The 27,915-nt window shown below is 49.2% G+C and overlaps 13 protein-coding genes across 13 annotated transcripts; 7 read left to right on the top strand and 6 right to left on the bottom strand.

Moving 5' to 3' along the window:
• Positions 1 to 36: 36 nt before the first annotated feature.
• N7525_003372 (tyrosine--tRNA ligase MSY1) lies at positions 37 to 2,073 on the bottom strand (the record flags this gene model as incomplete). The annotated part of the gene is made up of 4 exons (XM_002559178.2): positions 37 to 1,114; positions 1,174 to 1,460; positions 1,514 to 1,667; positions 1,757 to 2,073. 4 exons carry the CDS (start codon positions 2,071 to 2,073, stop codon positions 37 to 39), a joined length of 1,836 nt encoding a protein of 611 aa, XP_002559224.2.
• A 273-nt stretch (positions 2,074 to 2,346) lies between these two features.
• N7525_003373 (putative raffinose synthase protein Sip1) lies at positions 2,347 to 5,280 on the bottom strand (the record flags this gene model as incomplete). The annotated part of the gene is made up of 2 exons (XM_002559177.2): positions 2,347 to 4,992; positions 5,089 to 5,280. The coding sequence occupies 2 exons, from the start codon at positions 5,278 to 5,280 to the stop codon at positions 2,347 to 2,349; spliced, it is 2,838 nt and encodes a 945-aa protein (XP_002559223.1).
• Positions 5,281 to 6,264: 984 nt separating this feature from the next.
• Positions 6,265 to 7,528, bottom strand: N7525_003374 (zinc-dependent alcohol dehydrogenase family protein; the record flags this gene model as incomplete). The annotated part of the gene is made up of 4 exons (XM_061212682.1): positions 6,265 to 6,309; positions 6,367 to 6,813; positions 6,875 to 7,264; positions 7,367 to 7,528. 4 exons carry the CDS (start codon positions 7,526 to 7,528, stop codon positions 6,265 to 6,267), a joined length of 1,044 nt encoding a protein of 347 aa, XP_061069703.1.
• Positions 7,529 to 9,028: 1,500 nt separating this feature from the next.
• Positions 9,029 to 10,800, top strand: N7525_003375 (uncharacterized protein; the record flags this gene model as incomplete). Its single annotated transcript, XM_061212683.1, has 3 exons — positions 9,029 to 9,129; positions 9,180 to 9,793; positions 9,845 to 10,800. 3 exons carry the CDS (start codon positions 9,029 to 9,031, stop codon positions 10,798 to 10,800), a joined length of 1,671 nt encoding a protein of 556 aa, XP_061069704.1.
• A 463-nt stretch (positions 10,801 to 11,263) lies between these two features.
• On the top strand, positions 11,264 to 11,563 carry N7525_003376 (uncharacterized protein; the record flags this gene model as incomplete). The annotated part of the gene is made up of 1 exon (XM_061212684.1): positions 11,264 to 11,563. The coding sequence occupies one exon, from the start codon at positions 11,264 to 11,266 to the stop codon at positions 11,561 to 11,563; it is 300 nt and encodes a 99-aa protein (XP_061069705.1).
• A 629-nt stretch (positions 11,564 to 12,192) lies between these two features.
• On the top strand, positions 12,193 to 13,157 carry N7525_003377 (N-terminal L-serine N(alpha)-acetyltransferase NAT4; the record flags this gene model as incomplete). Its single annotated transcript, XM_002559173.1, has 2 exons — positions 12,193 to 12,274; positions 12,376 to 13,157. 2 exons carry the CDS (start codon positions 12,193 to 12,195, stop codon positions 13,155 to 13,157), a joined length of 864 nt encoding a protein of 287 aa, XP_002559219.1.
• Positions 13,158 to 13,234: 77 nt separating this feature from the next.
• On the bottom strand, positions 13,235 to 14,727 carry N7525_003378 (GPI-anchored transamidase subunit GAB1; the record flags this gene model as incomplete). Its single annotated transcript, XM_061212685.1, has 4 exons — positions 13,235 to 13,473; positions 13,527 to 14,406; positions 14,470 to 14,534; positions 14,586 to 14,727. 4 exons carry the CDS (start codon positions 14,725 to 14,727, stop codon positions 13,235 to 13,237), a joined length of 1,326 nt encoding a protein of 441 aa, XP_061069706.1.
• Positions 14,728 to 14,873: 146 nt separating this feature from the next.
• On the top strand, positions 14,874 to 17,033 carry nop7 (mRNA-binding ribosome synthesis protein NOP7; the record flags this gene model as incomplete). The annotated part of the gene is made up of 3 exons (XM_002559171.2): positions 14,874 to 14,917; positions 14,971 to 15,069; positions 15,133 to 17,033. Exons 1-3 carry the CDS (start codon positions 14,896 to 14,898, stop codon positions 17,031 to 17,033), a joined length of 2,022 nt encoding a protein of 673 aa, XP_002559217.2. The 5' UTR covers positions 14,874 to 14,895.
• A 367-nt stretch (positions 17,034 to 17,400) lies between these two features.
• On the top strand, positions 17,401 to 19,338 carry N7525_003380 (DUF3405 domain-containing protein; the record flags this gene model as incomplete). The annotated part of the gene is made up of 6 exons (XM_061212686.1): positions 17,401 to 17,662; positions 17,725 to 17,932; positions 18,047 to 18,325; positions 18,377 to 18,423; positions 18,500 to 19,212; positions 19,267 to 19,338. The coding sequence occupies 6 exons, from the start codon at positions 17,401 to 17,403 to the stop codon at positions 19,336 to 19,338; spliced, it is 1,581 nt and encodes a 526-aa protein (XP_061069707.1).
• A 329-nt stretch (positions 19,339 to 19,667) lies between these two features.
• Positions 19,668 to 20,958, top strand: N7525_003381 (NAD(P)-dependent oxidoreductase; the record flags this gene model as incomplete). The annotated part of the gene is made up of 6 exons (XM_002559170.2): positions 19,668 to 19,698; positions 19,752 to 19,936; positions 20,028 to 20,184; positions 20,235 to 20,406; positions 20,460 to 20,629; positions 20,693 to 20,958. The coding sequence occupies 6 exons, from the start codon at positions 19,668 to 19,670 to the stop codon at positions 20,956 to 20,958; spliced, it is 981 nt and encodes a 326-aa protein (XP_002559216.2).
• A 1,078-nt stretch (positions 20,959 to 22,036) lies between these two features.
• On the top strand, positions 22,037 to 23,905 carry N7525_003382 (uncharacterized protein; the record flags this gene model as incomplete). Its single annotated transcript, XM_002559169.2, has 1 exon — positions 22,037 to 23,905. One exon carries the CDS (start codon positions 22,037 to 22,039, stop codon positions 23,903 to 23,905), a length of 1,869 nt encoding a protein of 622 aa, XP_002559215.2.
• Positions 23,906 to 24,703: 798 nt separating this feature from the next.
• On the bottom strand, positions 24,704 to 26,285 carry N7525_003383 (YchF/Obg family ATPase; the record flags this gene model as incomplete). Its single annotated transcript, XM_061212687.1, has 6 exons — positions 24,704 to 25,315; positions 25,366 to 25,437; positions 25,491 to 25,633; positions 25,694 to 25,755; positions 25,809 to 25,969; positions 26,073 to 26,285. The coding sequence occupies 6 exons, from the start codon at positions 26,283 to 26,285 to the stop codon at positions 24,704 to 24,706; spliced, it is 1,263 nt and encodes a 420-aa protein (XP_061069708.1).
• A 1,084-nt stretch (positions 26,286 to 27,369) lies between these two features.
• On the bottom strand, positions 27,370 to 27,906 carry N7525_003384 (uncharacterized protein; the record flags this gene model as incomplete). Its single annotated transcript, XM_061212688.1, has 1 exon — positions 27,370 to 27,906. One exon carries the CDS (start codon positions 27,904 to 27,906, stop codon positions 27,370 to 27,372), a length of 537 nt encoding a protein of 178 aa, XP_061069709.1.
• Between the last annotated feature and the right edge of the window lie 9 nt (positions 27,907 to 27,915).

Consider the following 27,915-nt stretch of genomic DNA (forward strand, 5'->3'; position numbering starts at 1 on the left):
GATATTGTAGAATTACAGATCTAGTGGAAATTGACCTTAGTCCGACTTGGTCGGCTCAGTGGGCTCAGTCGCGTCGCTCTCCCATCCAGGAGCTGTGAGCCCTTGCGCGCGATACTCTTCATCCGTCACAATATGAACGGCCTTGAGCTTCCACTTGCCCAACTTGAGCATCAGGAGGTTGCCATTCAAGACAAACTCCTTTGTTTTCTCTGCGTCCCACGGACGGATAGGTGTGAAAGACAATTGGTCCCACATGGGACCACTGTCACCAGGACGGCTTCCGACTTTGGCGCCGTTATTGACGATGACTCGGTGGCCCTCGCTCTTGGATGAGACAAGGCCGGCCGACCACAGAATTTTGTTGAAAGGCTGGTTGAAAACTAGGGATTCGGGAAGGGTGACCTTGATATCGCCCATGTTGGCCCAGTTTGTTTGGGCAGCATATGGGTTTCCAGATTGGGGAGTCTCGAAGCCAGCGGTGGGAGACTGCGGGTGGCTAGCGGAAGGAGCGGATGGCTTACGAAGAGGAGTGGGTTCTGCAGTTGAGGATCGGGGACGGAAAAGCTGGCGGTGTTGGAGAGCCACGGCATCAGCTTCGGCCTTGCCATGGATAAGCTCGACAAACTCGACGGCGAGCTTGTGCTGCGCAACGCGCTTGGATGGATCCTTGTTCTGCTCCTCCATGATGGTGGCGATTTCAGGCAAGGGAATGAAAGTGAAGAGCTTGAGGTAACGCTCAACAACATCGTCAGGCGTGCGCACAAAGTATTGGTAAAGTTCGAATGTAGAAGTCAGGTCCTTATCGAGCCAGACGGCATTTCCAGCAGACTTGCCAAGCTTCTCGCCGGACGGGGTTGTCAGTAGTGGCGTAGTGAAACCGATCGGCCGATCCAGTTCCGATTCTAATGGGTTGCGGACTTGTTCGTCGGCAGTGTTTCGGCTGATAGACTTAACAGCCTCCATACCAAATAGAATATTTCCATATTGGTCGGCACCTCCAACTTGGATTTGAGTGCCCTTTTGGAACAGCGTCCACCAATCCCAGGCCTGAAGAATAGGGTAGGAAAACTCAGCAAATGACATGCCGTCACCTTGGTTCAGTCGCGTCTTGACCCTAGTAGAAAATGTCAGTAAACCTGCGACAACAGCGTCGTCAGACCGAGGAAAACTCACGTATCTCTGCCGAGCATAGGTCCCAGTCGCATGAAAGCGCCAAGGTCTCGCAACACCTCAAGGAAGGGCATCGAGTTCCACCAGGTGTTGTTGTTAGTCAACGCCCGCTTCCACATCGGCTTCCTCTCGTGTCCGTGTCTTCTGCCATACTGCTCAATGCTCGAACCCAACTTCTTCAACTGCATATGCATGCTAGCCATATTCGCTTTTCGGATTGAGGAATGGACAGCGTCTCGGCCCTTGAGGCGCCCAGTGGGGTCGCCGACTCTAGAAGTAGCACCGCCGAGCTATAGCGCGTTAGTTGGCGTATTCATCGGGCGTAAAGTGGCAGACAACTTACGAGGAATGTCACAGGTAAACCCCAGACGTATGCCCAGGCCAAGACCATAAAAGGAAGCATGTGTCCAACGTGCATTGAAGGAGCAGTCGGGTCGATTCCAACATATAATCCAGCCCGCTTTTCGGTGAAGACCTTATGCAACAATTCCCGTTCGCTGGAATCCAAAGGAAACAATTAGCGAGTTATTCAAGCAATCTCCCCCTGGCAATGCCATCGACTTTATTGCATCCCGGTGTAACATACCCGACAACATCATGAATCAAGCCTCGCTCCTCCAGGTGCTGCGCGAAGTTCTTCCTGTTCCCGGATTTGATCTCTTTCGCGTACCCAGCCCACTCCTTCTCCCCGTCTTTCATGCGCTGAATATATTTTTGTGTAATCCATCTCTGCTGTTGGAAGCATGTGTTTGACTGCGAAGCGGATAATACTGGCCGATTGCTGGCACTGCGCAGCGGAATCGCGGTTGTTGCGGCAAAACTGCGCGCTCCGCACGGGATCCGACGAGGGGTGAGAAGGCTGCGGTGTGGCGCTTGGCCGAGCGATGCCAACTGTGGCCGCATTGGACCGGTTTAAAAATGCAAATATTAATGAAACGGCTCGCAATGGGCTCAAATCTGGACACGATCAATATCCAATAACCAGATGTCGGAGATTCTTTCGATAAGTCCGGAACATTAATGATGCGGCCCTTATCTCTGACATGTTGATCCATTTCCAAGTTGGGACTGTATTAAGGGCTTAGGGCCTGAGAAGTATAGATGCTGCTGGAAGAATATGTCTATCAAGAAAACATGACCATGAGTTCCAAAAGCGTTTGGCTCTGAGGTCTTACGTTAACCCATAAAAAGCTGCACAAATGCCTCGTTACTCCATCCACTGTCCAACTTCATGGATTTCCATGCCGCCAACACATCAATTGCCAGCACATTAGCATTCTCTCCACCCTGCTTCCACACCGTATTCTCTGGAATCGGCAGTCCCAGAATCATGACCATGAAATTCCGTGCAATGCTCTTGTCCTGAAGATCCGAGAAATAAATTCCCAGAGTGCCTAGCGCCTTTAAGCTGATATCGAGTCGTAAACGGCCATTCTCAACAACAGATATATCTGAAGTCACTACAGCCGCTGCACCAGTCATCTTCCCTAAAAGGCCCAGCACAGCCACATGTGTCAGACCATCGCCAGAAGAGTTGCCCCCATGGCTTCCCGTCAGCGCGAAGGGGTGAGTCGGGTACGCAGTGAGAACCTCCCAGCCCTTTGGCTCTAGAACGACAGATATCAAGGAGTCCTTGGTCGATGGCCGCATACGAGGCGAGATTTTACCGCTGCTGTGTGAACGCACGATATACTGGCCTTCGGAATCCTCGTGTATTCCTGGGAAATCCATCAAAGAGACTATGATCGAGGCCTCCGCGGGTTGAATATTGAAAAGGCCTAAGATGCCACTTCCGGTCTTAGCCCAGCCCGTGTAACTTCCAATGCGCAGAACTTGTCCTTCGTTGTAGTCGTGGTAAACGTCTATCGTGCGTCCGATGACACTAGGACGCAAGATCACCGTGATGTCTTTAACAGTAGGTGCTGTCATCTGATCGAGAAGAGCCAGGTCATGTTTACCCGGCTCATCGGTAATATAGATTGGTCCACCAGATACACATCGTGCTGCAGCGTGGAATGACGCGTATGGGTGACTTGTCTGGAACATATCCCAGTCTGGTAATACGTTCAAATAGCGGGTGAGCAGCGCGTTATGAGCATTGCAAAATACATGCCACGGATGAGAGGCGACAACATCCGGAAAGAAGTCGTCGGAGTTGCGCAATGGAATTGCCGGTTTGTTGGTGGAAATTTGTGAATGGAAGATTATTTGAGGGGTCATTGACCCGCATGAGACTGACCGAGTACTGAAGTGCCTGAGGGATGCGATAGACCATGCATCTTGATAAGAAGTCATGAATGACCGGCGGTCTTCTGGGTCCTCAAGGAGATCAAGGAAAAATTGTGCATCTGTCTTGACCGAGTCTATACCAACAGACCGAAGGTAGGTATAGAACTCATCATAGAATCGTTTAACATCGTCAGGATCGATTGCAACGATTGTTCCATCTGGAAGGCACTCCGCAATGGGCCCATTGGCGGTGGGATCTTTTATCTTCACTCGCTTTGTTTTGAATCTTTGAGCCAGGTCCCCTTTTGGTGAGATACCTCCCCAGTAACCCAACAAGGCATGCCAGACCGCAACATGTTCAATATTGGGATGTGCCCGATGGATAGCTCTCACAGTATGGTTCAATCCTTTCGGAAATCCTTTCGCATGTGCCTCGAACTGCTTCCAGCCTTGCTTGAACTGGCTCTCCCCATCATTGTCATTTGTCTGCCAGCCGTCATCGATAATAAGATTGACGATGTTGATTCCATTGGCCTTCAATGAGTCCAAGGCACGCAAGATCTTCTCTTCGGTAAGATCCTGTCCCAGTCCATTCCAAGTACAATATGTGAGACCGTCAATCCACTCGGAAAGCCACTGTGCACTTGGGTCTTTTTCGACAAGCACCATATCATCACCAGGAGGAGACAATGGCACTGAATCTTCCAAATCCAAATGACTCGCGTCAGCAAATGGCCTGACCACTTTCCGTGCCTCATAAACTACTGCAGACATGGCAACTTCAAAGTTCTCCGCGGCGCTGACAAGCACATGGAACTTTGATGCTTCCGAATTATCACTCTTCGCAGAGATTAGAACGTCGCCGTTCTCACCTGACTGGAACACAGTCAAAATATCGTTGACTCCCGAAACAGCCAGCAGAACCAGGTTCACGCCATCTTCGCGCAGAAAAGAGCAGAATATTGCATCTTCAGTAAGTCGAAAGTTGTCTTTGCCATGTCTAGGACCCAGCCATGGGCTCGAAACACGCACTAGTGAGAAATACCTCACTACTGACGAAGGAGTGCCAACTGCAAGTCGTTTCATGGTTGAAGATCCATTCTGAACACCATCGATATCACCAGAAAGAGCCCACAGGATCGATCCAGGAGCTTCGCTGAGCCGTGACTCAACCTGTATGTCATCATGCAGATTATCGATGTATTTCTGGAGTTGTTCTTTAGGGGCTTGCGCGGCGAAATCCATGCACACAGCTTTATCCAGATCAGAGTGACGTGCGCTATATACAATCTCACCGTCATGCAAGGGGTGCATCTGATTAGCCCACTGCCATTCCGCGTCTGGGCCAGTTCGGAATCGGACAGTGAACTGTGCATGGCCTCCTGCGGCTGGCAGGGATATATCTTCCGAGAATATGTAACGATGGTAGCGGTACTTGCTTTCCTCTCCTGTCAAAAGGGCAGCATGATCCGGGCTACATCTCTGCAATGGCAGAGACCCCCATTCGGGGCTAGTGATGTTATGCCAGATCTGCGCTTCCCAGGATTGTGCGGGGAATGAGCTGCTGGACTCGATGGTAACCGTGAAACGCAGCTGCTCACATTGTCAGTATGTCCTCGCGTTGTAGCCCGAATAAATGCAGAAAGTCTTGTTGGCGAGATCAGATATAATCATGTTGGGAAGCCTCACCGTATCTTGTTTGGGCCGCAATGCGGTTTGCGCCCCTTGGAGACAAGTGATTTGTCCCAGCGGGGGATAAGATGTTACACGTGAAAACATGGCCATCTGGGCTGGGCTGACAAACGGTGTCTGTGGATGCCGTGCAGTTTGGCTGGGACCCTGGATTGGGAGGGTTGAGGTATCTCTATTGTTGGCCTTCATTGAAGAAAGGGATGGTGTTGGATCATGTGTCTGGCGTAGTAGTGGAAAATAGGGAACAAAAAGAAAAAAGTGAATTTTTACAGTATCCCATAAGAGACTATAGGAAATGTGAATGCTTGGGTGTAACAGAGGGAGAGGCTTGCAGGTGGTTGGGTTTAACTCCGGGGAAGGGGCGGGGAAGCTATCACCTGCCTACATATGGGCAGTTGCCCTGTCTACCAAACAGAATGGAACTCACACCAACTCGTCAACATATTTTCGAAGGAGCAGCTCATATATTCACTACATATGTATATATTTCAAAAATTCCGGAAACACTTCAGAAAAACTAACAGAGGTCGTGGGACAGTATAAGAATTGCGGGTCCCCACTATCAAACCTTAAATCATTGCTTATTCGAAACATCTAAAGAAACAGCATGAAGGGAAAAAGAAAAGACAATTCGAGAACGACCGGAGTCGAACCGGAACAGTCAGGTAGTGGAAGATCTTAGGCACTTCCCTCGTGGTACACATGGCGAAGCATGTTACCACTAGGCCACCTGCTGTTGGGTCACTAGTACTGGGGTTTGTCTTCTTTTTATCCCGCACTTTCCTAAGCTTGTAGCTTTGTTTTCAATAAACGAACATAATTCTTATAGTATCCTATACGTATAATATGTTACGATTGGTTTTAACCTCCGAATTTACTTCTACGGGGTAGTGTGTGAGAGATAGGCAATATGTTGATAGTTAAAGGGAAGGAAAAAAAAAGATGACAATTTGAGAACGACCGGAGTCGAACGGAACACCAGGTAGTGGAAGATCCTAGGCACTTCCCTCGTGGTACACATGGCAAGCATGTTACCACTAGGCCACCTGCTGTTGGGTCCCTATTACTTGCCTTTGTCTTCCTTTTATCCCGCACCTTCCTAAGGTTGTCACAGCATATACCAGCAAGAATTTTGATACGCCAATGCTGCTTCCTAGCCTGCCTGTATCCCACTTAGTTGATGTTGATAGCCAACTTTCCAAAGTGTTTCTGGGCCAGCTGAATTCCAATCCGTTAGCATACGACACCTCTCCACTCATGAAACAAAGAACTTACCATATATTCATAGGCTTCCCGTGTCTGTTCAAGACTGAACACCTTCTCATCCACCACAGGGTGGATATCATTGGCCTCGATGGCCCGAACCATATCCTTCATCAGGGCCTTGCTACCAACATATACACCACGCACAGTGCAGATGTGAGTCAACGTCTCGAGAACGGTCGGCTGTGTCTTCGGGTCCACGCCACCAATGAACCCAATAACGCTGATGACACCCTCGAGCTTCACGCACTTGAAGCTCTGCTGGAGCGTTCCGCTACCACCCACTTCGATAATGTGGTCGACACCAGCTCCGTCAGGAGTCAGCTTGCGAGCAGCATCGCCCCAGTTGGGCTCGGTCTTATAATTGATGACATGATCAGCACCGAGCTTCTTGAGCTTCTCGGCCTTCAAGGTGGAAGATGTGGTCGCGATAACTGTTGCACCAGCGGCTTTGGCGAACTATACAACAACCTGTGTTAGCCGGATCCATTCTGATACAGTATATGAGTTGAGCACTAACCTGTAAGCCAAACATACTAACACCACCCGTTCCTTGCACAAGAACGACCTGGCCTGGCTTCAGAGGCTTCAGGCCATAAAGTGCATTCCAGCTAGTGAGCGCTGCGCAGGATAGGGTGCTAGCCTCGCGGGCATCGAGGTTTCTTGGCGCCTTGACAAGACCCTGTTCGTTGAATACGCCATATTCGCGCAGGGTACCGTCGATCACGCCACCTAGGCCAGTGCCCGCTGCGTATGTGTCGACATCGCCGTACTGGTGGCCCTGATTGAAGAGAGTCGCGACTTGATCGCCCTTCTTGAACTCAGCGACCTTGGAACCCACTTCGATGACTTCACCAGCACCATCAGAGCCTGGCACCACGGGGAACTTGAGAGCAAATGGGTATTGGCCCTATTGGAGAGAGGTTAGAGGTTGGTTATGGCACAGTAATAGTCTTGTGCAGAAAGTTCAATTAAGGTTGGAAGTATCAGATTTCCTCTTGCAGAGCCATACCTTTGGAATAATTAGGTCGCGATAGTTCAGCGACGCAGCGTGAAGCTTCACCAAGACTTCGTTCTCGCCTACTTTCGGAACAGCAGCGTCCTTGTAAACAAGACCGTCATAGCCGTGCTCCTTATCTTCAACGACCCATTGCTTCATAGTGGAGGGAGACATTTTCCTGTAAGATACTTCACTATACTTGAAGCAGCGTACAACGTAGGAAAAATTGAGTATGGAGTTGAAGGGAGTTTATAGCGAGGGCGAACGCCTCTTCTGGGCGATCCACTTTAGTGGTGACGAAAGGATTATTAAGGACGTCCCACAAAACCTCCACCTCCAAGGCTATGTTCAATAGTTGATTACAAATACATTTATTCCCTCTGTTGGGGATTGTAGCGAGGGCGAACGCCTCTTCTGGGCGATCCACTTTAGTGGTGACGAAAGGATTATTAAGGACGTCCCACAAAACCTCCACCTCCAAGGCTATGTTCAATAGTTGATTACAAATACATTTATTCCCTCTGTTGGGGATTGCCTATCTTAGCTGCTGCTTCTTTCCGAGAGTGCTCAGAGTCAGGCTCACTGAGTACGTAGATTTCGAACTGGACTCAGAATCAGGGAGCTATCCATGAATGTATACCTATCTACATATGCCTATCACGTGATGGACCAGTGAGGTCCAATAAACGCTCAGTGAGCCGTCACTAATTCTGATTGGATGCCCACTGATCGTTTAAGAGATGGTCAGAGGCATCCATCTATTCTAAGGGTGAGTGCTCAGCCTACGGTCGGAATACGCCTTCCGACTTGGATCTTGTCGGAGTCGGATTTAAATATAGGGGATTGTTAACTTGAACCCCCTGCCTGAAAAATCAGTCACAGCGTTCCTAATCGGGTGCGTCAATGGATTCTGCCATACTTTCTGTCGGTGTATAGTTTTCTGCCATATAATTCTGCCACCACTATAGGAGTTCTAGTTTATATAGTAAAAAAACATGTATTTTTGATCAGAAAAAAAAAGTATGTTTCTGTCGAATTAAGCATTGGTGTACTCGATGTATTGATATTCATCCTTTTCACCCTCGAAGCGCGTGTTTTTGGCCCCTTTCACGTCCACATTCACGTCTTACGACTCGGTGCTGGATAGGGTGCTGGGCATGGTGCTGGGTCTGTATGGTGCTGGGTCTAGATAGTGCTGGGTCTGGGTGCTAACAAAAGTGACTTATCTTCACTATGTGTTTGTATACAAATTGTAGGTATCTGCTGTTGTCCTATAGTGTTAGTTTGTGACAAAGGCGGTGAGCAGGGCGGTGGGTAGATATAGGTGTCGAGGTAGCTAACTACTCGATTGGGAAGGCGGTGACTGATTTTTCAGGCAGGGGGTCAATTTAGTTATCCCGTGAAGTTAACAATCCCCTAAATATATTCCCGCCCAATTAAAGCTGTCGATGACCGTGCAAAGACACTGACTGATAAGGTACAGCTTTTTCAGTGAGTGGTCCGGGAATAATACTTCCCGTCCCGACTCCTCAGACTCCCTCGGGCCTATGATTACTACTCGGCGAGCATATACTCAGCTTGAATAGTCCCGTGCATGTGTCCAAGTCGCTTGTCCATAATATGCGAGCGCGTAACCTTCTCAATTCTCTCCGAGCTCGTCTTCCAAGCCTTCGGATGGCGGGCACCGGACGGACAGGAGGTATTACTATGAAATCCGTCAGTCCAGATACACATCACAACGATGAGTTGTTCCGGTACACATCTGGAAGATGGATGTACGTCTTTGTTTCGGTTGGATGATTCTAGCCAAGCTGATGAACTTAAGTTACAATGAGCATTTACGCTTGTCGGAGCGCCAATTAGAGTTCGATGTGTCTGAGCTAAAAAGCATCATTGCCAGTTCCTCTGGCCAAGCAATATCAGACATTGTTGACTTTTCTAAACTATCAGAAGGTGGATACAACCGTGTATTCCAGGCACGTTTCAAGGACGGGCAATGTGTCATCGCGAGATTACCTTATCCATCCACAACACCTGAGCATTACGCCGTGGCCAGCGAAGTGGCAACGCTGGGTTATCTGCGGTTACACGGGATCTGTACACCCAAAGTGTATGCGTGGTGCTCGACGAAAACAAACCCGGTCGGCTCTGAGTACATTATCATGGAAAAGCTGGGCGGCATTCCTCTCGGTGACATATGGTACTCAATGACACCAAGAGAGCAACACAGCATGATGAAGAAGATAGTCCATTGGGAGGCACAGCTGATGTCTTTGAGCTTTCCTGCATATGGGAGTATCTACTATCGCAAGGATCTTACGTCGGAGAAGAAGATTTCCCTACCAGGGCAGAACGATGTTGAGTTCTGTATGGGACCAATTTCGCATTATAGTTGGTGGCATGGTGGAAGGAATGTGTTGAATATTGACCGGGGTCCGTGTAAGTGAATTGCTTCTGAGCCTCGTTTTAGCTTTTACTGACTGCTGGCAGGGGTGTCATCTGCTGAAATATTCCGAGCTGTTGGTGAACGAGAGTTGTCTTGGACAAAGCTTTACGCGAAACCTCGCCTGCCATACGAACGTCTCTACAGGGAAATTTATAAGTTTCGCAAAGTCTCGCCAGATACCCACGTCCGAAATCTCCTGGATTATCTGAAGTTAGCGCCTTTTCTCGGATTTGGTGCTGGAACAGCACTTCATCGACCGGTAATACGACACCCCGATCTCCAACCAAACAATATTCTTGTGTCAAGCTCGAATGAAATTGTCGGTTTTATTGATTGGCAACATTCTTCCATCCTCCCCCTAGGCCTTGCAGCTGGAATTCCGCAACATTTCCAGAATTACGGTGATCCTCATTCGGACGAGCTCAGGGAGCCCCAGTTACAGCTTCCATCGAACTTTGACTCTTTAAGCCCTTCCGAACAAGCATCAGTACGTGTGACTCAGCAAAAGCGGCTGGTTCATTTTCTCTATGCTGCTTTTACTAGGCGGCTGAATGAAGTACATTATGATGCGATATTCGACAACTCTGCTATACTACACCAACGACTCTTTAAGAGCGCAGGTGCTCCATGGGAAGGAGATTCAGTTACACTGAAAGCAGATATGATTCGCATACAAAGCTGGGAAGATGTAGTTGCGTATGGCTCTGTGGCATCTAAGGGAGGAGCACCATCTTTGCCCCCAATTCAATATTCAGACGGAGTTGTGCAAGAGACACTTGATTTAGACTCTCGACAAAGAGAGGCTGATACTGCCATAGAGCAAATGCGCCATGCTTTGGGCGTCGATGTACTGGGTTGGGTGTCGAACAGTGAATATGAAGATGTGAAGGAATTGGCTCAGGAAATGAAAGCCAGAATGCTCGAAGCAGCCAAGACTGCTGACGAAATTACTGGAGTCCGTGACTATTTCCCTTTTGATGACTTTGATGAGAGCGCTTGAACCTTGGATTTTGCCAGCAAGATGCCTTTGTACGGTGCATGATCGTCAATGTAGTGCTGTAATATGATTTTCCCTTTTTCTCTATGCTTTGGCTTCTTTGTTTTCGCCCTTAGATTGATAATTGACCATGCTGACCCTGCAAATGACAGTGCTGCTTCAGAGAGTCGTCGCACCGCCTACGTGATTGGATTTGAAGAGAGCCGCGCAAGAATCACTGGCAAAACTAACTCGGAAGGGAAATCCACAGGAGCTCGCATTACACCGGACATATTCGAGACACTAGCCAGGCACCGTCTTTTGGGGCGAGATATGGTCAAAGTCCTGCTCGATCAAGAACCCGAAGCTTTGCCCACGTCGAATGTAGTTGTCTCGGTCCTGAAGTCCTTTCGTGGGGATTCCACAGATGTCATGAACACTGCAGTCAGTTCTTGATCGCAATCCAAGTATTTCGGTATCGGAAACTATGGTCACTGCTTGCATGAATGCAGATTACCTTCGAATTCTACTATCTCATGACTCTCAGTTCCGAATCTCGTCTGAGTTCCTAGAAACTCTGACTTCAGATGGACGAGTTGATGCTGATAGCTTGAAGTTGATGTTGGAACATGATGAAAAGCTGCGGGTTAGCCAAGCTAGTTTGAATGATTGTTTGGAGGATGGATTGACAGACTGCGTAGAGCTGATCCTGGGAAATAATCCAGATCTCATCATACCCCAGGAGCTTGCGTTGGATTTAACACAAGAAGCTGAAGTTCGCGTCTGAGATTCACCGGGCCATGAAGCGCATTTTCAACCGGATAAAGAGGTCAAGGGGTTCTTTGGGCTTGGAGAAAACAGATCTATACAGATTTGAGTGTTTCAATGTTCTGGATAAGAAATACAATACATTAGTGAATCTGATGTCGATCCACCCTGTACGTGCTAGGCAAGAGACCATGGACGGAACTGCGTCTCTTTGCCTCATAAAATGGTAACGTAGCACAGGTCGAATATAAAGACCACTAACGACTAGCTTCACGTTCGTTAAAAAGAATTATATTTATGTGAGGTGTACTAAGGCGATAGAAGAAGTCAACGTCCCGGCGCAGAAGGGCCCAGGATATGTATTTGCAAGACTATTATGTCTTTCCGGATCACGAAAGGCTAGAGGAAACGTGTATTTTGACTCGCCGATACTGAACAGTCTCTTGGGATATTAGCAGAAAAGTACCCCTGTTGATTTATCTTTTCGGGGCGTAATATGCCCTTGTCGGGGTTGTTGCGGGTGCATATACTTCCCGTCAAAGTCCGGGTTCGCCGGCGCTTCACCTTCTTCACATACCCAAAATCCTTACATTCAACCTGCACTTCAGTCTTGTGATCAAACGTCCTACCAATATCCTTTAACTAGCCATGCCGTCCGTGAAAGAAGGCCGAGTCACGAAATTAAAAGCCAGAGGACCGCGAACAACAACCCGACGCGTCTCCAACAAAAGTGAGTAAACCCCACTCTCGCAAATGTAGTTAGCCTCCAAGCTTGTTTTATTGCTTCACTTTATTGAATTAAGTCAATGACACGTGCTAATTGTAAGCTAGTCCCACTGGTCGAACAGACCAATGCATTATCCATTGACGACTTCATCGCGCAATACGTGGCTCCCACGCAAGCAGAAGATCCAGCTAAAAATGATGCGATTGATCAACCACATCCATCGCAAGATCAGCAACAGCAGGATACGACCCCCACACCACGTGTGGACGTCTACTCCGCGGCAACAATCTCCGCAGCTGATCTAGAAGCATGTCTGGATCTAGTCGAGCTAACCTCAAGCGAAGCCTACATCGCGTCGACCGTAGGCTGGTCGCGCACCAAGAAGCGGAAAGAGATGAAATTGCCCGATATGAAGTATTTGATTCTGCGGGACACGCCAAATTATTCTAGTGGCTATAGCGGGCAAGTGCCGGGAGGGAAGCAGAGCGATGTTGCGGACAGCAATGTTCCATCTTCACTGAAGGAAAGCGACGGGTCTGTTTCATCGTCTGGTACTGGTTCTCCGGATGTGCTTGGCTTCTTGTCATTCATGGTTACCTACGAGGATGGAAAAGAGGTTGTTTACTGCTACGAGATTCACTTGTCGCCGATGGCGCGGGGACGCGGAGTTGGGAAGTTGCTTATGGGTCGCATGGAGGGAATCGGTCGTGCTGTTGGCTTGGAGAAGTCTATGCTGACGGTTTTCAAGTCGAATGAACCTGCTCGGCGGTTCTATGAGCGGCTTGGGTATGAGGTTGATGAGTACTCGCCCCGACCGCGCAAGTTGCGCAATGGGACTATTAAGGATGTGGACTACTTGATCTTGTCGAAGAAGTTGAAATTATAATAGCTGGATATCTCTTTGTTAAGGGTTGAATGCTAATAGTTGATATGAGAATAGTGATGTGCAAAAGTTAATATACATTACACCTGTCGCACCTCTGTGCCCACCCGTTCCGGGTGTTCTTGCTCCCATTCGTCCCTGAGAGCGGCGAAGACGGTGTCAGCCAGCAATATGGAGAGACCCAAGCTCCAGACCAGGGTAATGGCGTAGAAGAAATTTGCATTTCCGGATCCTGCGTAGATCCAAAGGTGGTAGAAAGCCGGTCCGAGAAGGCTGGAGTACAAGATTGCCGAGCCTGCGAAGAAGGTATAACGCATCACTGTGCCAGGTTAGTCAAGATGATTCCGAGATTTGCTCAGGGAGAATACTCACATGGGAAAAGGTGGCGATATAATGGCAGCAACGCGAAGAATAGCGACGCATCCGAGATGCTAGGATATGGCTTGAAGATGGCGAAGACACCCAAGAGTGCAGTAATGATGAATAAAGGTTGCCTGCGGAAGCGAGTTGTGAGGCCTCCCACGTAGCTGGCCAAGTGAAGCCAGAAAACGCCGAGGAAGAACTCTCGAAATGAGTCGAACATCTCGATAAAGAAGTACCACCACAAACCCACATTGGGGGTCAAGTCCGGGACCAAAAGATGGAAACCATACGTTGCCGAGACGAACTCCCAGAAGTTGCCGGTGATCAGACATGAGAGACCAAGCAGGCCTGCCACACTGGCCAGCAGTAGGGCAGCGTGTCGAGCAATGAAAGATCCAACATTGGGTGGGTTTGGCCCCTCCGAGCGTCGGTCGTAGCATACCAGGACCAACGGGATAAAAAGCAGCGCCGGGTATAGGGACAGGTACGAAGCAAATCCCAGAGCTAGCATCGCGTTGATGCTATTTCCACCGACTGCATTGGAAACGGCGAAGAGGATTCCCGATGTTGTGAATACACTGGTTGCCCGCGCTAAGCATGTCGCGATAGTGAGAGGATTAAACAAGAACCTATCCCCATGGTAAGTAAGTAAATATGTATAATTGAGGAAGCCGGAATATGCGTACCATGCAGCAACGGACACCCCGTCCCATCGGACATGTTTTCGGACCGCTGAGTGTAGTCTCGATTTGACCGATTGGCCCGACGCAGATATGGTTACCAATGCATATGCGTTCAAGAGGTCGACAAGGAAGTAGAAAATTGCTGTTGGCAAGGGCCAGCTCTTCGCATCCGGAAGTAGGGCGAACAGAGGCAAAAGGAGCGGTGCCTAGATCATTGGATCGAACGGTCAATTCAAGGAACGAAGTCGGAGGGATCTAGATCCACGAACCTGGTGGAAGACGCCACCATCATAAGGCGACACATTTCTTGTGTATAGAAACAGGCCTTCTTGCACTACATATAATTAGTTTACAGAATGCGGAGTCAATAGTCGGAGACACGTACGGCGTTTGAAGCTATTGACAGGTGTTGAGACTTCGACTCTCCCCGTTAGCAAATCAGGTAATGAAGGGAAAAGACATGTAAGAAGCAGACGCAGCATAAAAGCCGCGCCAAACACAGCAATCTTCCGTCGGTCCACAGACATGACGGGGTGAGGGTCTAGTTGTTGATTCCAGCTGGTCCCTATGTTGTATGGAACAGCACTCTCCGCCTTCGGGGCACGGACCACTCTGCGGTAAGAAAAAAAGTTATCGAGAAATTTTTCCTCTTCTTATCAGCAGCCCGTTTAATCTTCTGACAACCACTTCTCATCATGGCTAAAATTAAGAAGAAGGGTATGTGGAAATGAACCGGGGATTTCAATTGAATTTACTGACCCTCCTTTCAGGTACCTCTGGCGCAGCCAAGAACTACATTACCAGAACTCAGGCCGTGCGCAAACTTCAGATCTCTTTGCCGGATTTCCGCCGACTATGCATCTTCAAGGGTAATTGCCTCTTTGATGGGGATTCCATCTGAATCGCAAGACTAACATGATCTCCGATATCAGGTATCTACCCTCGCGAGCCCCGTAATAAGAAGAAGGCCTCCAAGACGTCTACACCCAACACCACCTTCTATTACACCAAGGACATCCAGTATCTGCTACACGAGCCTCTGCTCAACAAGTTCCGTGACCAGAAGTCACTTGCGAAGAAGATCGCCCGCTCTCTCGGCCGTGGAGAAGTCAGCGATGCCTCCCGCTTAGAAAAGAATAACGCCCCGAGACTCACCTTGGACCATGTCATTAAAGAGCGCTACCCGACCTTTATCGATGCCCTCCGTGATCTTGACGACGCTTTGTCTCTTCTCTTCCTTTTCGCTACCCTTCCCTCCACCGACCATGTTCCTTCTAAGACCGTTGCGCTCTGCCAGCGCCTCTGCCACGAGTTCCAGCACTACCTGATCATGACAAATTCTCTGCGCAGATCCTTCCTTTCCATTAAGGGTATCTACTACCAGGCTACTATTCAGGGCCAAGACATTATGTGGCTTGTGCCATACCGTTTCGTCCAGCGTGTCAATGGCGACGTCGATTACCGTATCATGGCTACCTTTGTCGAGTTTTACACCACCCTGCTGGGCTTCGTCAACTTCCGCCTGTACTCATCAATTGGATTGAGATACCCCCCTAAGTTCGATACCCGCAGCGATGAGAACGGTGCCGAGTTGGCGGCTTTCACTCTTGAGGGCCGGTCAGTCGGTGACGTGCCCAAGGCTCTTGAGGCTAGCAAAGCTCAGAGCAACGGCAACTCTAACAAGGAAGTTTCCAAGGAACTCCAAGCCAAGGTTGACAAGGTGATCAAGAAGGTCGGTTTGGATCAGAGTACGGATGAGGAGATGGTCGAGACTACCGACGAGCCAACCGATGCTATCGACCACTTCGAGCCCGCCGCTCCTGAAGCCGACACTCTCCCCCAGCCCGCGATGAGCGGCAACGAGGCCGGTGCCCTCTTCGCACCCTTCGTGTTCTACATCTCCCGTGAAGCCCCCAAGGCTCCCCTTGAGTTCATTCTGCGTTCATTCGGCTGCAAGCGCGTTGGATGGGCGTCTGTGCTGGGCGATGGAGCCTTCACTCACGACGAGTCCGACCCCCGCATCACTCATCAGATTGTCGACCGCCCCCAACTTCCCCAAGAGTCTCTTCCCGCCATTCCCGCTGCCGATGAGAAGGCTGTTCAGAAGGTCCAGCCTGGAGCCCGCATTCCTGGCCGTACCTACATCCAGCCCCAGTGGGTCTGGGACTGCATTAACGAGGGCAAGCTCCTCCGAGCTGATCTCTACGCACCCGGTGCCACTCTCCCACCCCACTTGAGCCCTTGGGTCAAGGCTACTCGCGGCGCTTACGACCCGCGCGCCAGCCTTGCCGACCAGGAGGATGAGGATGAAGCCGAGATTGCCGCTGAGGCCTCTGATAGCGATGAGGAGATGGAGGACGAGCCCGCGACTGATGACAAGCCTGCTATTGCCGAGGAGTCCGAGGAAGAGTCTGTCGACGGAGGCATGGATGTCGCCGGCACCGACGACGACGAGAGCGAAGAGGAGTCGGAGGAAGACGAGGACTTCGGTGGCTTTGATGAGGAAGCTGCGTCCGAGGCCGAAGATGACGATGAGGCTGCCCGTACTCAGCACCAGAAGGAGCTCGAGGCCGAAGCCGCTGGTCTGCCTTTCACCGCTAGCGCCGCTGCTGACGAAGCTGCCAAGAAGAAGTCCTCCAAGTCCAAGAAGGTGGCTGCCAAGAAGCGTAGTGAGGATGAGGAGCTTGAGAGACAGAAGATGATGATGAGCCGCAAGAAGCGCAAGCTGCTTGAGAAGATGATGTACTCCAACAAGAAGACCGCTGACGAGTCCGCCAAGCTCCGCTCCAAGAGACGTAAGCTTGAGAAGGGCGAGAAGGGAGAGAAGAACTGAAGCTCGGGTCATTTGTGCATGTTAGATAGTGCTTTTGCCGGGCGTTGCGGTTTGGATATGTCCCATGTATAGGCACCTCAAAAATTTGTCAAGTTTTAATGCTATTGATGGGATTAACACCCCAGTTATATGTATAACTTTTGCCCCTGCCATCTTGAGAGGACACATATTTTGTAGCCCTAAATGACCTTTGACATTGGCGTGCGCCTTCCCCGTGTTGTCAACAGCGATGTGTACATCCACGTATACACGCGCAAATCGAAGTTGGAATTTACGTCAATTGATCCCCGGTCATAACGTGGTCGGTCTCCTGCGGCGACTTGCGATGTTGTTAAAAGGTACTGACCTGGCGCTCCAGAAGCTCAGCATGGTCCTCATCGCATTTTGTGTGTTTGCAATGGTTCTGCTTCCACAGATCACCCAGTACATCCCCCCATTGAATCTTAGGAAGGATGACCACTACTCCGTGCCACAACCGATCCCATATAACCCATACCCCCAGTACAACTCTGCTGCATGGAAAAGAAAGTGGAAAGGGTCGTATCAATCGTGCGTTGGCCCAGATGGAACACTTTTGGATCCCGAGAACGAAAACACGGCGATGAAAGGCTACCGTTGGAACCAATCAGGTGCGTGACTTGAGCAAGATCGCCACGAAGCAAGCAACTAGGGCTCGATTAACCATAGCCAGAATTCCCTACTCCCATCTTCGGTTCGTATCAGGCATGGGACCTCGATAAGGATCTTTGTGTTGATCCATCCTCCCGGTATGGCGTATATGGCTATGAAGTGAACGCACGGGAGAATGTCGACTCCCGAAGCTCGAGAAATTGGGGAAATGTCAACTGGGCTGCCTTGCAGAGCGCCTGTCTGGAACAGAACCGTGAAAGATACAACAAGTGAGATCCTGAACCGAAGAAACCTACACTACACAAACAGCAAAATCAACAAGTGGAACTCGGACGCGAGAAACATCACTATCGGAAGTCTCGTCTACCTCGCTTCCACCACAGAACAGCTGTAATTCTACGCTCAACGATCGACATGAAGTACACAACAAATGACATTCACAACATCCGCGCTATGGTCATGGAACTCTCTCTGCTTTCGGGTGCAGAGTACGAGGTCATTATTCTAGTGGACGCGAAGGACCAGATATTACCCAACCCAATGGACAATGCTGCTATGGATAGTCTCAAAAAGGTGTATCTCCCAGAAGAGCTTCGGGGGCTTGCAGTATTTTTCAACACGAAGCTTCTGGGGGACTGGTACCCGACCATTGACGCCCACCAGTAGGGTTACCCTGTTATCAAAGATGTATGGCTATGCTCACCATTGAATAGGGCAATGTACCAATACTTCCAGCCAGTGCAGATCTTCTCACAGCTTCGTCGAGAATACGACTTTATCTGGCAATTTGAGATGGATGCCCGGTAGGTACACTGGACATCTGTATCATTTGCTAGAGCAAGCAACCGCATTCGCGAAACGACAACCCCGGAAACACCTCTGGGAGCGCAACTCCTACTTCTACATCCCCACCGTCCATGGTACCTGGGATGAGTTCAACAAGATGGTAGATCAAGATATGGCGGATCTCCCAACCATCTGGGGTCCAGTGCCAGTCGAGGGCCTCAATTTCTCAAAGGAGGCACCTTTCCCACCACCCATGCCGACGGCAGAGATCAACACATCGAGCTGGGGTATTGGAGAGGAAGCAGATGTGATTACCTGGCTCCCACAGTTCAATCCAGTGAACACGGGCTGGCCGATGCGTGATGTGATTTACGGATTCAGCCAAGGACCACACACCCCACGTCGGTCTTCTCCCGTTGCCATGTCTCGACTTTCAGCACGCCTGCTCCATATGATGCACAATGATCTTGTCGAAAAGGGCCTGGGATTAGGTTCAGAGATGTCCCCGACCTCCTGGGCTCTGTACTATGGCTTTAAGTCGGTTCAGATTCCCCAGCCTGTGTACCATGCACAAAAATGGGATCCTGATGAGTTGAACCGCCGTGCGAATTCTGGTGAGCCTGGGGCTATCAGTGCGGGGAGCGACAGTATCTGGACATGGGATATGCATCACGATATTTTGAAAAACATGACCTACATGTTCGATTCGGAATATCCTGGGAGGCTCTACCGAGCCTGGTTGGGGAATGGTGATGCAGATGAGGTAAGATTGCGTTGCTTTTCAACCATTGAAGCACTCAGTACTGACCACTGGCAGTGGAAGAGAGCTAATCGATTTATCTGCTTACCACCTATGCTGTTGCACCCTGTGAAGAATACGACAGTGTAGAAGGACAGTAAAGCGGGCTGCGCTCGTTGATTTCTGTGGGATTTTCAAGCCATAGGTCTTTACAACTGGAGATGTTATTTTATCTATCCATTAGAATAATATGTCCCTCCCTGCACCCATCGCGCCTTGTGAAATCCATTTCATCCTGCTGAACTAGCATATTCAGAGTGTTCGGGGACACTCCCCCGGGGATATTATTGGTGAGTCATCTCTCGGATCACATCCGAGGTCTCACGTATATTTGCTGATGTTTTCGCCTTGGAACACGTCAACTAAATAATCTACACATACCAAGCAGCACACGCACGCTATAACCGAACCGATCAACAATGGCGTCAAACGAACAAGTTGGATGGATAGGTATGGCAATTAAGATCAATCTGACCGGGATTGACATGTCTAATTTACCTCAGGGCTCGGGAGTATGGGACTTGCAATGGCGCAAAATATCCAAAGATTCCTCCAACGTGACAAAAAATCCCAATTGAGGTTTTGGAATCGGACGGCGTCTCGTGGCGCGCCCCTTGAATTACTTGGGGCTATTGAATGCGAGTCTATCGCCCAGCTTGTCATCGAATGTGATCTGATATTCATATCTGTGAGTATATCAATTGACATGTATTCTACCGAGACCTTTTACAGATCCCCGCAGATATATAATGAACCTTTATCACTGACATGAGAAACAGACCAGTGATGATGCGGCTTTGAATGCTATCGTCAACCAGATATTGACTGTCAAAGATCTTGATGGCAAGTTGTTTATGGACACTACCACAGTGCATCCTAATACGACCAAGCAGACAAATGGAAAATTAAAGAAACGAAATGCATCCTTCGTTGCTGGTAAGTGAACTCATACCAGTTATGATACAGTTTCTCATGTACTACACTAGCACCTGCCTTCGGAGCCACTCCAGCCGCGGAAAGTGGTACAGTGTTGATGGCGATGGGCGGCCCTAGCGAAGCCATTGGTAGGCTAGCACCTTTCGGAAAAGGTGTCCTTGCTAGGGAGGTGATGATTGTGTCGGATCAGCCTGAGAAGGCCACTCTGCTCAAGACTTTGGGGTGAGATTTGCGACAAACAAGGACGCCACAACAGTCTCACTGACACTTTGTAGTAATTTTATAGTCGCAGGAACAATGGAAATTGTGGGAGAAGCCCAGGTGCTAGCGGAGAAAAGCGACCTAGGCACAGACATGCTTGAAAAGTTGCTTGAGCTGAATTTTGGGAGTTTGATGCATTCCAGCTCTACGCGTATGACGCAGGGCGTTTACATACCCGAGGAAGGTCTGGATATGGCGTCAATTACGAATGCCCGGTTGTTCGTTCTTTGCTGATCATATCGTCTAGGCCAATCCCCTTGGTCCAACCTGGACCTTGGTATCAAGGATGTTCAGCATGGCATCAGTTACGCACAAGATGTCGGCGCGAGATTAAAAGTCGCCGAGGTTGCACTTGACAATATGGTACGGGCGAAGGACTTTTCAGATGCGCATGGGGGCCGGCCTTTGGATTCATCGTCCGGGTATGGAATCATACGTCAGGATTCCGGCCTTGACTTTGAGAATGCGTTTGTGAAGGAACGAGATGCCAGGAAGGGAAACGGCTCTTCCTAATGGTACATTTCCACACCTATGTACTCGGGAGGACCGGGCTCCCTATGTCTATATAGCATATTGGAATATACCCTGCTTTTAGGATAGTAAATGGGAATACTCTACTCTGAACCAAATTCGGGAAACAATTGTCCAACATTATCTGTCGGCTGGTGAAGCTGCTCTACAGAGTCTAAAATGGAATCCATGTGGGTAGACTTTAAGAGCCTACCTCGACAGTACTTGGGAATGAGGTTATTTATCTATATCCAAGAATAATATATCCCTCCTCACGCCCAACTCGCGTTGTGTAAAATCCCTTTCATCTCTCCTCGATCTGCATACTTCCGTAGATCCTTAGACCCTCGATTTCTCCAAGTTTTCGGGTGCAAGTGACGATGGAATCTGATGCTTTCTATTTTTGGAACCGGAGGCTAACCATACATCCATAGATATTAACCAATAAGTCGTGAGACATCTATCCATGGATGGTCTGAATCTTCCTTTCACCTACCATGATATTGTCTCTTTGATAGAGAGATAGTGAGAGATATCTGAAGTGAGAGCTATCTGAAGTGAGGGATGTCTGAAGTGAGAGATGTCTGAAGTGAGATTGTCAACTTCGTAGTCTAGAATTTAATTATCTAGATTCTTCAAGTTAATCTCATAACGGTAAAGGATGTGCCTAGATAGGAACAGTAGAGTGATATTAATAGAAGAGACGATACGGCTTAAGATGAATAGGGACAATACCTACTAGCACATATGTAGTATATATAGGAGGAATATATGTAGGAAGGAACGACCTTAGGCGGAAATCAATCAGAACCATGGGACAATGTCGGGAAGGACCCCGAATCAAGGTGACCAATAAGATCACAGGGTCAAGTTTGGTACCTCTGAGGTATATAAGGAGCCTTCTTTCTATCTCCTTTCAGGCTTCTGAGGTCTTCGTCCACAGGATCAGTTTGTTTGCTATCTCTGAGGTACAAAAGCAGTCTTCTGCCTCCTTTCCACTTCACTTCCTCAACCATCTCTCTTCGAGCTTCTGAGGTCTTCGTTCTGTCTGCTGCTCGTATCCTCACAAATTTCATGAGTGATGGCTGCTCCGACTCCTGTTCTGTGGCCCTCGGGCCGTCCCACGCCTCCTTTATCGCCCCGCAAAAGGCGCCGTTTTCTTCGTGATTCAGAAGAATCAGAGGGCGAGATGAGCCTGGAACAATACATGCACTCCTCTGAGATCTATCGATCGGTTAGCGTCACCAGTCCACTGCCTCTACCTGTGAAAATGGAGACCGTGCCTGCCCTGGAGCAGAAAATCAGTCCGCTTTACCCAGAGATCCTGGCTATTATGCGCCGTCACAATTTGGATGTCAATTCAACATTCCAATGTGGCAAATTGAGCAAGCCAAATTATCCTCGCGGCGATGTCCCTTCGAACTTCTTCTCCGTCTGTCTCGATAACTCCGACCCGAACATTCCTCCTCTTGGTCCTGTCAAGGACCAGATCGTGAAACTGTTCCGCCAGCACAAGGTCAACTCGCATGTTGAGGTCATAAGCGGCAGGCTCTGTCATCGGCCTTCTGTGTACTTCATCGCTTCAACACATCCTCTTGTGATCGCCTACGAACGAACCAAACGGAATATTGTCGAGCTCCTCAACAGGACCATTGGCAATGAGTGGCGGTTGCTTTGCCCCTTCAATGTCGGCTCAACGGGCGCTAAGGCGCAGCCGATGATTGTGGTACTTGTGGAGCCATGGACACGCGCAAATTGGTTCGAGTTGCGAGCTCACATTATGTATCAGCTCGCGCCCCACATGAGCACGGATGACTTCGACATTGAATTTTTGCCGGGTGACCTGTCATTTTTGATCAATGGCGGACAATCATTTGATGACCGACTCACGCCAAATGCTATTCCTCGAATGGGCTACTCCATCGGCATTAGAGGAGACAACAATGCAGGCACATTAGGCGGATTTGTCACACTGACCCATGATGGAACTGTTCGCCGAGGCATCCTCACGAACTACCGTGTTGTCAGGCCTTCGGAATCATCTAGAGACAACGCCCAGTTAATCAAAAACCTCGATCGTTATGGGTCATCTCCCACTCGGCCTCTGTACCACGTCATTAGAATGGAATCCCTGGCTCGCGTAGACAGGGATGCTACACTTGCCTACCTCGAATCCACCTTGGATGCCATGCGCGAGGAGAAATCTACGTTGAGTGCCAAAGTGCAAGAAGCAGAACTGATAGGAGCAACTCCAAAGCCCAGACTCCTAGAATCTATTGCAGATTACGGCTCTCAGATGGATAAAATCTTGCCTCAGCGCGCAGAAGTCGAGAGAAAGCCACACATCTTGGGAGAAGTGAAGTTCGTGTCCGGAAAGCTATTTCGTGACCGCCAAGTCATAGATTGGGCTTTCGTTCAACTCTCCAAAGAGGCCGAGAGACAATGTTTCCGACCCAACCGCATGTTTGCAATCCCTCCTGCAGTTCTTCCACAGCGGCTCATACCTCGTCCCCCTCTTATGAACATCCAGGAGCAAAATGTTCTCAATGAATTCGGCACACTCAGGGCAGGCGATTATTGCGTGAAAAACGGCCGTACCACTGGTGTTACTGCAGGCATCTGCAACGGACCAAGAGCGTACTGCAAGTGGAAATCCAGCGATGAAAGGTACGATCCTGATGGGAACCAAGTGAACATGAATAGTGTGGCAACTGAAGAGTTCATCATTGTGGGAGTGGAATCTCAGCTAGTTCACTCTCAGACAGCCTTTTGCCTCGACGGAGATTCGGGCTCATTTATTCTCAATCGGCATGGGGCTGTAACTGGGTTGCTCTGGGGAGGAGTGTTGTATCAAAATCTCAATATTGGGCTGGCCTCGAGCATGTCCGATGTCCTGGAGTCAATGGAAGAGAAGATTGGAGGTCATGTCTCCGTGGAACTTCCGCAATAATCTTCCACCCCCTCTACGGCGTTACTTTACTCTTGCTCATTTGTTTTACTCTTTGTTTCTTTGCTTTATTTTTTACTCAGTTGCCTTCGTCTTTGTTCATTTGAAAGCTGAAGCTTTCTTCTACTTTATTGCTTAGCTACTTTTTTTTTTTTTTTTTTTTTTTTTTTCAAATCATATTTATTCTTACGTCAATGTTTGTCTACATTTACTTCGTATAATTCCATCGGTTCACATTCATTCGTTCTCGTTGGCGAAGGATAAAATTGAAACCCCGCTATTATAATAACCGTGATAGAAGATGACGTAGAGAGAGGGGATACTGTCCAAACACTCTGAGACATTCGTCGAACAGCCCGTCCAGGCTCCTAACAAGCCTTCGATCAGAGGTATTACGCACTAGGTTCCGAGCAGAGTTGAAAATGTCGCGGACCTTTTGTTAGAGCTAGATGTGCAGGCACAATCCGCTCGGCTATGTGATACTGGGTGTGGTCGAACGATGAGGAGACTCCAGAGCCTCGAATAAATCTAAGACTTACCACATGATTCAGTGATTTTCATCGAAGTTTTGCATTCGAGTTGCTCATTGCCTGGGATAAATCCAGTGGCTGGTGTGTACGTTGCATTCCTCCCGGGGTTTACCGCGTATAGAAGATGAGCACAGCATTAATCCAATAACTAGCGAAATCGCGGTGGCTGTCAAGGAGAACACGAGGTAGTTGTATGCTAGGAAAGAAAACCCCATATCTTTCCAGCGATAAGAACAGCGATAATAGGCAACTGACGTTCGCCGAAGAGTCTCTATTTCTTCTTCGGCGGTGCAACATTGAACTGGAAGTGTATAATGTCTCCATCCTGGACGACATAAGTCTTGCCCTCCTGTCTGTACTTCCCAGCTGCCTTGATTGGCCCCATGGACTTCTCGCCCTTGGAGAGGTCGTGGAAATCCTGGTACGCCACAACTTCGGCCTTGATGAAGCCGCGCTCAAAGTCGCCGTGGATAACACCAGCAGCTTGTGGAGCCAGTGCTCCTCGCTTGATAGGCCAGCAGCGGATCTCTTTCTCGCCGGCGGTAAAGTAATACTGCAGGCCCAGCTTAGTGAAGCCTGTCATAACTGTTAGTAGGGGATACGGGTGGTCAATATCGATGAATGTACCTTCGGTGGTTATCTTTCCCAGGCGGCTCTGGACCTTGATCTCGGCCATAAACGCATCTAGCGCTGGCTTGTCATCTCTCAGGGACCACAGCTTCTCTTCGAACTCGACGGAGAAGGGGATAATATCTGAGCCTTGGCCACCGTGGGCTTTAACCCACTCCGCGATCTTGGGCAGGTATTTGCATTTTTGGCGGAGGTAGTCTTTCATCGTAAGGTTGATGAGGTAGATGACCGGCTTGGTAGTTATGAGGCGTAACTTGATACTATTAGCATTGTGTCTTGGGGATTAGAGAATCCTGGACAAACCTTCTCGTTGATCAACTCGATTTCCGGGCTCGTCCACTCTCCATCTCTAACAGGCTTGTCCTGTTCCAAGAGCTGTAAAAGGGTCAGCGAATTACACATCTCTACAGGAAACGATCGTGACATACCTCCTTAATCTTAGCAGTCGTCTCGTCGAATAGCGGCAGCATCTTGAATTTTCCTCCCGCCTTCCGCACAATCGCCTCTTCGGCGACCTTAGCTTTGGCAAGAATATCCAGATCCTTCTTACACAGCTCGCTCTGGATTGTATCTGCACCGCAACACCATTAGCGTATACTTCTCCCGCGTCAGTTCTATTGGAAATTCTTACCCAAGTCGCGGACAGGATCAACGGAGTCATCCACATGAAGAACCTCATCGTTATCAAACGCCCTATGCAATGGTAAGTAGCTGCTTCATTCCTCAAGTTCCCTAGACGAGCGCACCGGACAACATGGTACATCCCATCCACGGCCTGAATATGACTCAAGAACGCATTTCCCAAGCCGGCACCCTCACTGGCTCCCTTGATTAACCCCGCGATGTCCGTAACCTGCAAATATGCTGGGTATTTACTCGGCGGATTCCAGACATTGCACAGAAAGTCCTTTCTCGTATTAGCTAAGGGCTCATCGTGTTCAAGTACTGACCAAAATGGTGAGATCAACTGGCAATACCTATACAGAAATTGGGAAAAGGGAAGAACATACATATCTTGGATCAGGAACAACACAGCGCGCTTCATTTGGCTCGATGGTGCAAAATGGGTAATTTTCTGCCGCGGCGCTCTGCTCCGTCATGAGGTTGAACAGAGAACTCTTGCCCACATTTGGAAGGCCAATACAGCCCATCTTGAGATTGGACTTGACGCGCCCAAAGGCGACGACATTGTTCGTCGGCGCTTCCACTGCCTTCTTTACCATACTGGAGTCTAGTACTGGGTTTTGAAGTAATGTCTACGGTTGCTAAAGGCCAGTTCGTCCTGGAATTTTCAATAAGGTACTTTTACCATGTGTGCGGACTCGATCGGGCTTGGTGTCCACCCCATTTAGGTTTGGTCCATCCCACTTTGGTTTGGCGTTTACGCTTTTCCTGAAATGTCAGAGGCCCCGCTCCTGTTCTGACTTAGCGGACTTCAATCTGGTTTAGTGCTTGCCGAAGTAGTTTGGCGCCTCCGGCTATCCCACAACGGGAATCTGCCATATCCGACCGCCTGCCAGTCCGTGCTGACATCTACTCAGTGAGCGTGAGCCTGAGCAATGTTATAAAAGCGGCGGCAGATGGCAGATCAAATGGGAAAGCCCCACCGCATATGTATGTAGCTCTATGTACCATTTCAAAGCACAGGGTAATTAATGATAGTGGGGGTACTAAATTCTACTTAATAGACGTTCACATGGTACATACCTAGGTACCCTTCATGTTCAAACCAACGAAACACATATCGCTCAACGGTGGGTGCCGTTCAACAAGAACTCGAAGCCATAGGGCAACCACAACTCTTCCAAGATCAGTTCAGGAACCTCTGGCTCTAACAGTGACAACCTCAAGTCGTTCATGGCGCGTGCCAAGGAATATGTGAGCATTCTCAGCAGTGAGGAAGCGACAACATTCCTTGCTCAAGAAATAGGCAAGAAGCTGTTTATGTTCCTTTTGAAATCGCCGGAGGACCTGGATACGTCTGCATCGCTTTCCCAGCGGGAATGGACTCGTTGGTTGGTGTTGAGATGCGCAGTTGGTGGAGGCAAGCATTCGGGTTTGATATCAGCGTCCTTGAGCTGCTGGGTATGGGAAACCTGGATGGGCTGGGTAAGCATGCGGCGGAAGGATTCCTGAAGACACTGAGTGAAGAACATGCGTAGATTGCTACAAGGTAGCCATATATACTCTGGGGATGATATTTCTTTCTACTTAACTTTGAGACGTTCAATCTTCCACATTAGCCACAGATAATGCGCACCCGTGGTATGTGGTGTGATTATATATACCCATTGCCCCTCCAGCTTCCTAGGCTGCCATTCCCACGTCCTTTCTCCAGAACGCACGGCTTTCAGAACTACTCAGGGGAATTGCTGTCGATATACCCTGTGCAATGGTGTTCTTGTCAACAAAAGGCTCGGCAAGGGTATCGCAACTAGTCCGAGAAGTCGCAGGGAACAGAGGCGCTGCACTGACAGCTTCCATTAGTTCAGGCTCCGTGATTCCAGATGCACTTGCGAGCTTCATCCTCTTCAGAAGGGCATCGTCTTGCGAAACGTAACTAACATCCTGCACTGCTCCAATGTCCAGGGAAGACGCTGCGAGACCCAAGCTTGTTCTGTACTGCACAAAGGAATCAAGGAAAGTGTTCGCTCCGGCGTAGTTTGCCTGACCGGCTTGTCGAGTAACTCCAGACATGGATGAGAACAAGATAAAGAAGTCTCGTTTGATCCCAGCGGCAAGAGTAGCGTGGTGGAGATTCCATGTCCCTTGGACCTTAGCAGCCACCGCAGTTCTCCACTCGTCATACGTCCGAAGTTCTCGTCGCGAAGAACCATAGAACATTGGATAATT

This window comes from Penicillium rubens, assembly GCF_028828025.1.
Source record: "Penicillium rubens strain IBT 27055 chromosome Unknown utg000002l_segment0_segment0, whole genome shotgun sequence".
NCBI lineage: Eukaryota > Fungi > Ascomycota > Eurotiomycetes > Eurotiales > Aspergillaceae > Penicillium > Penicillium rubens.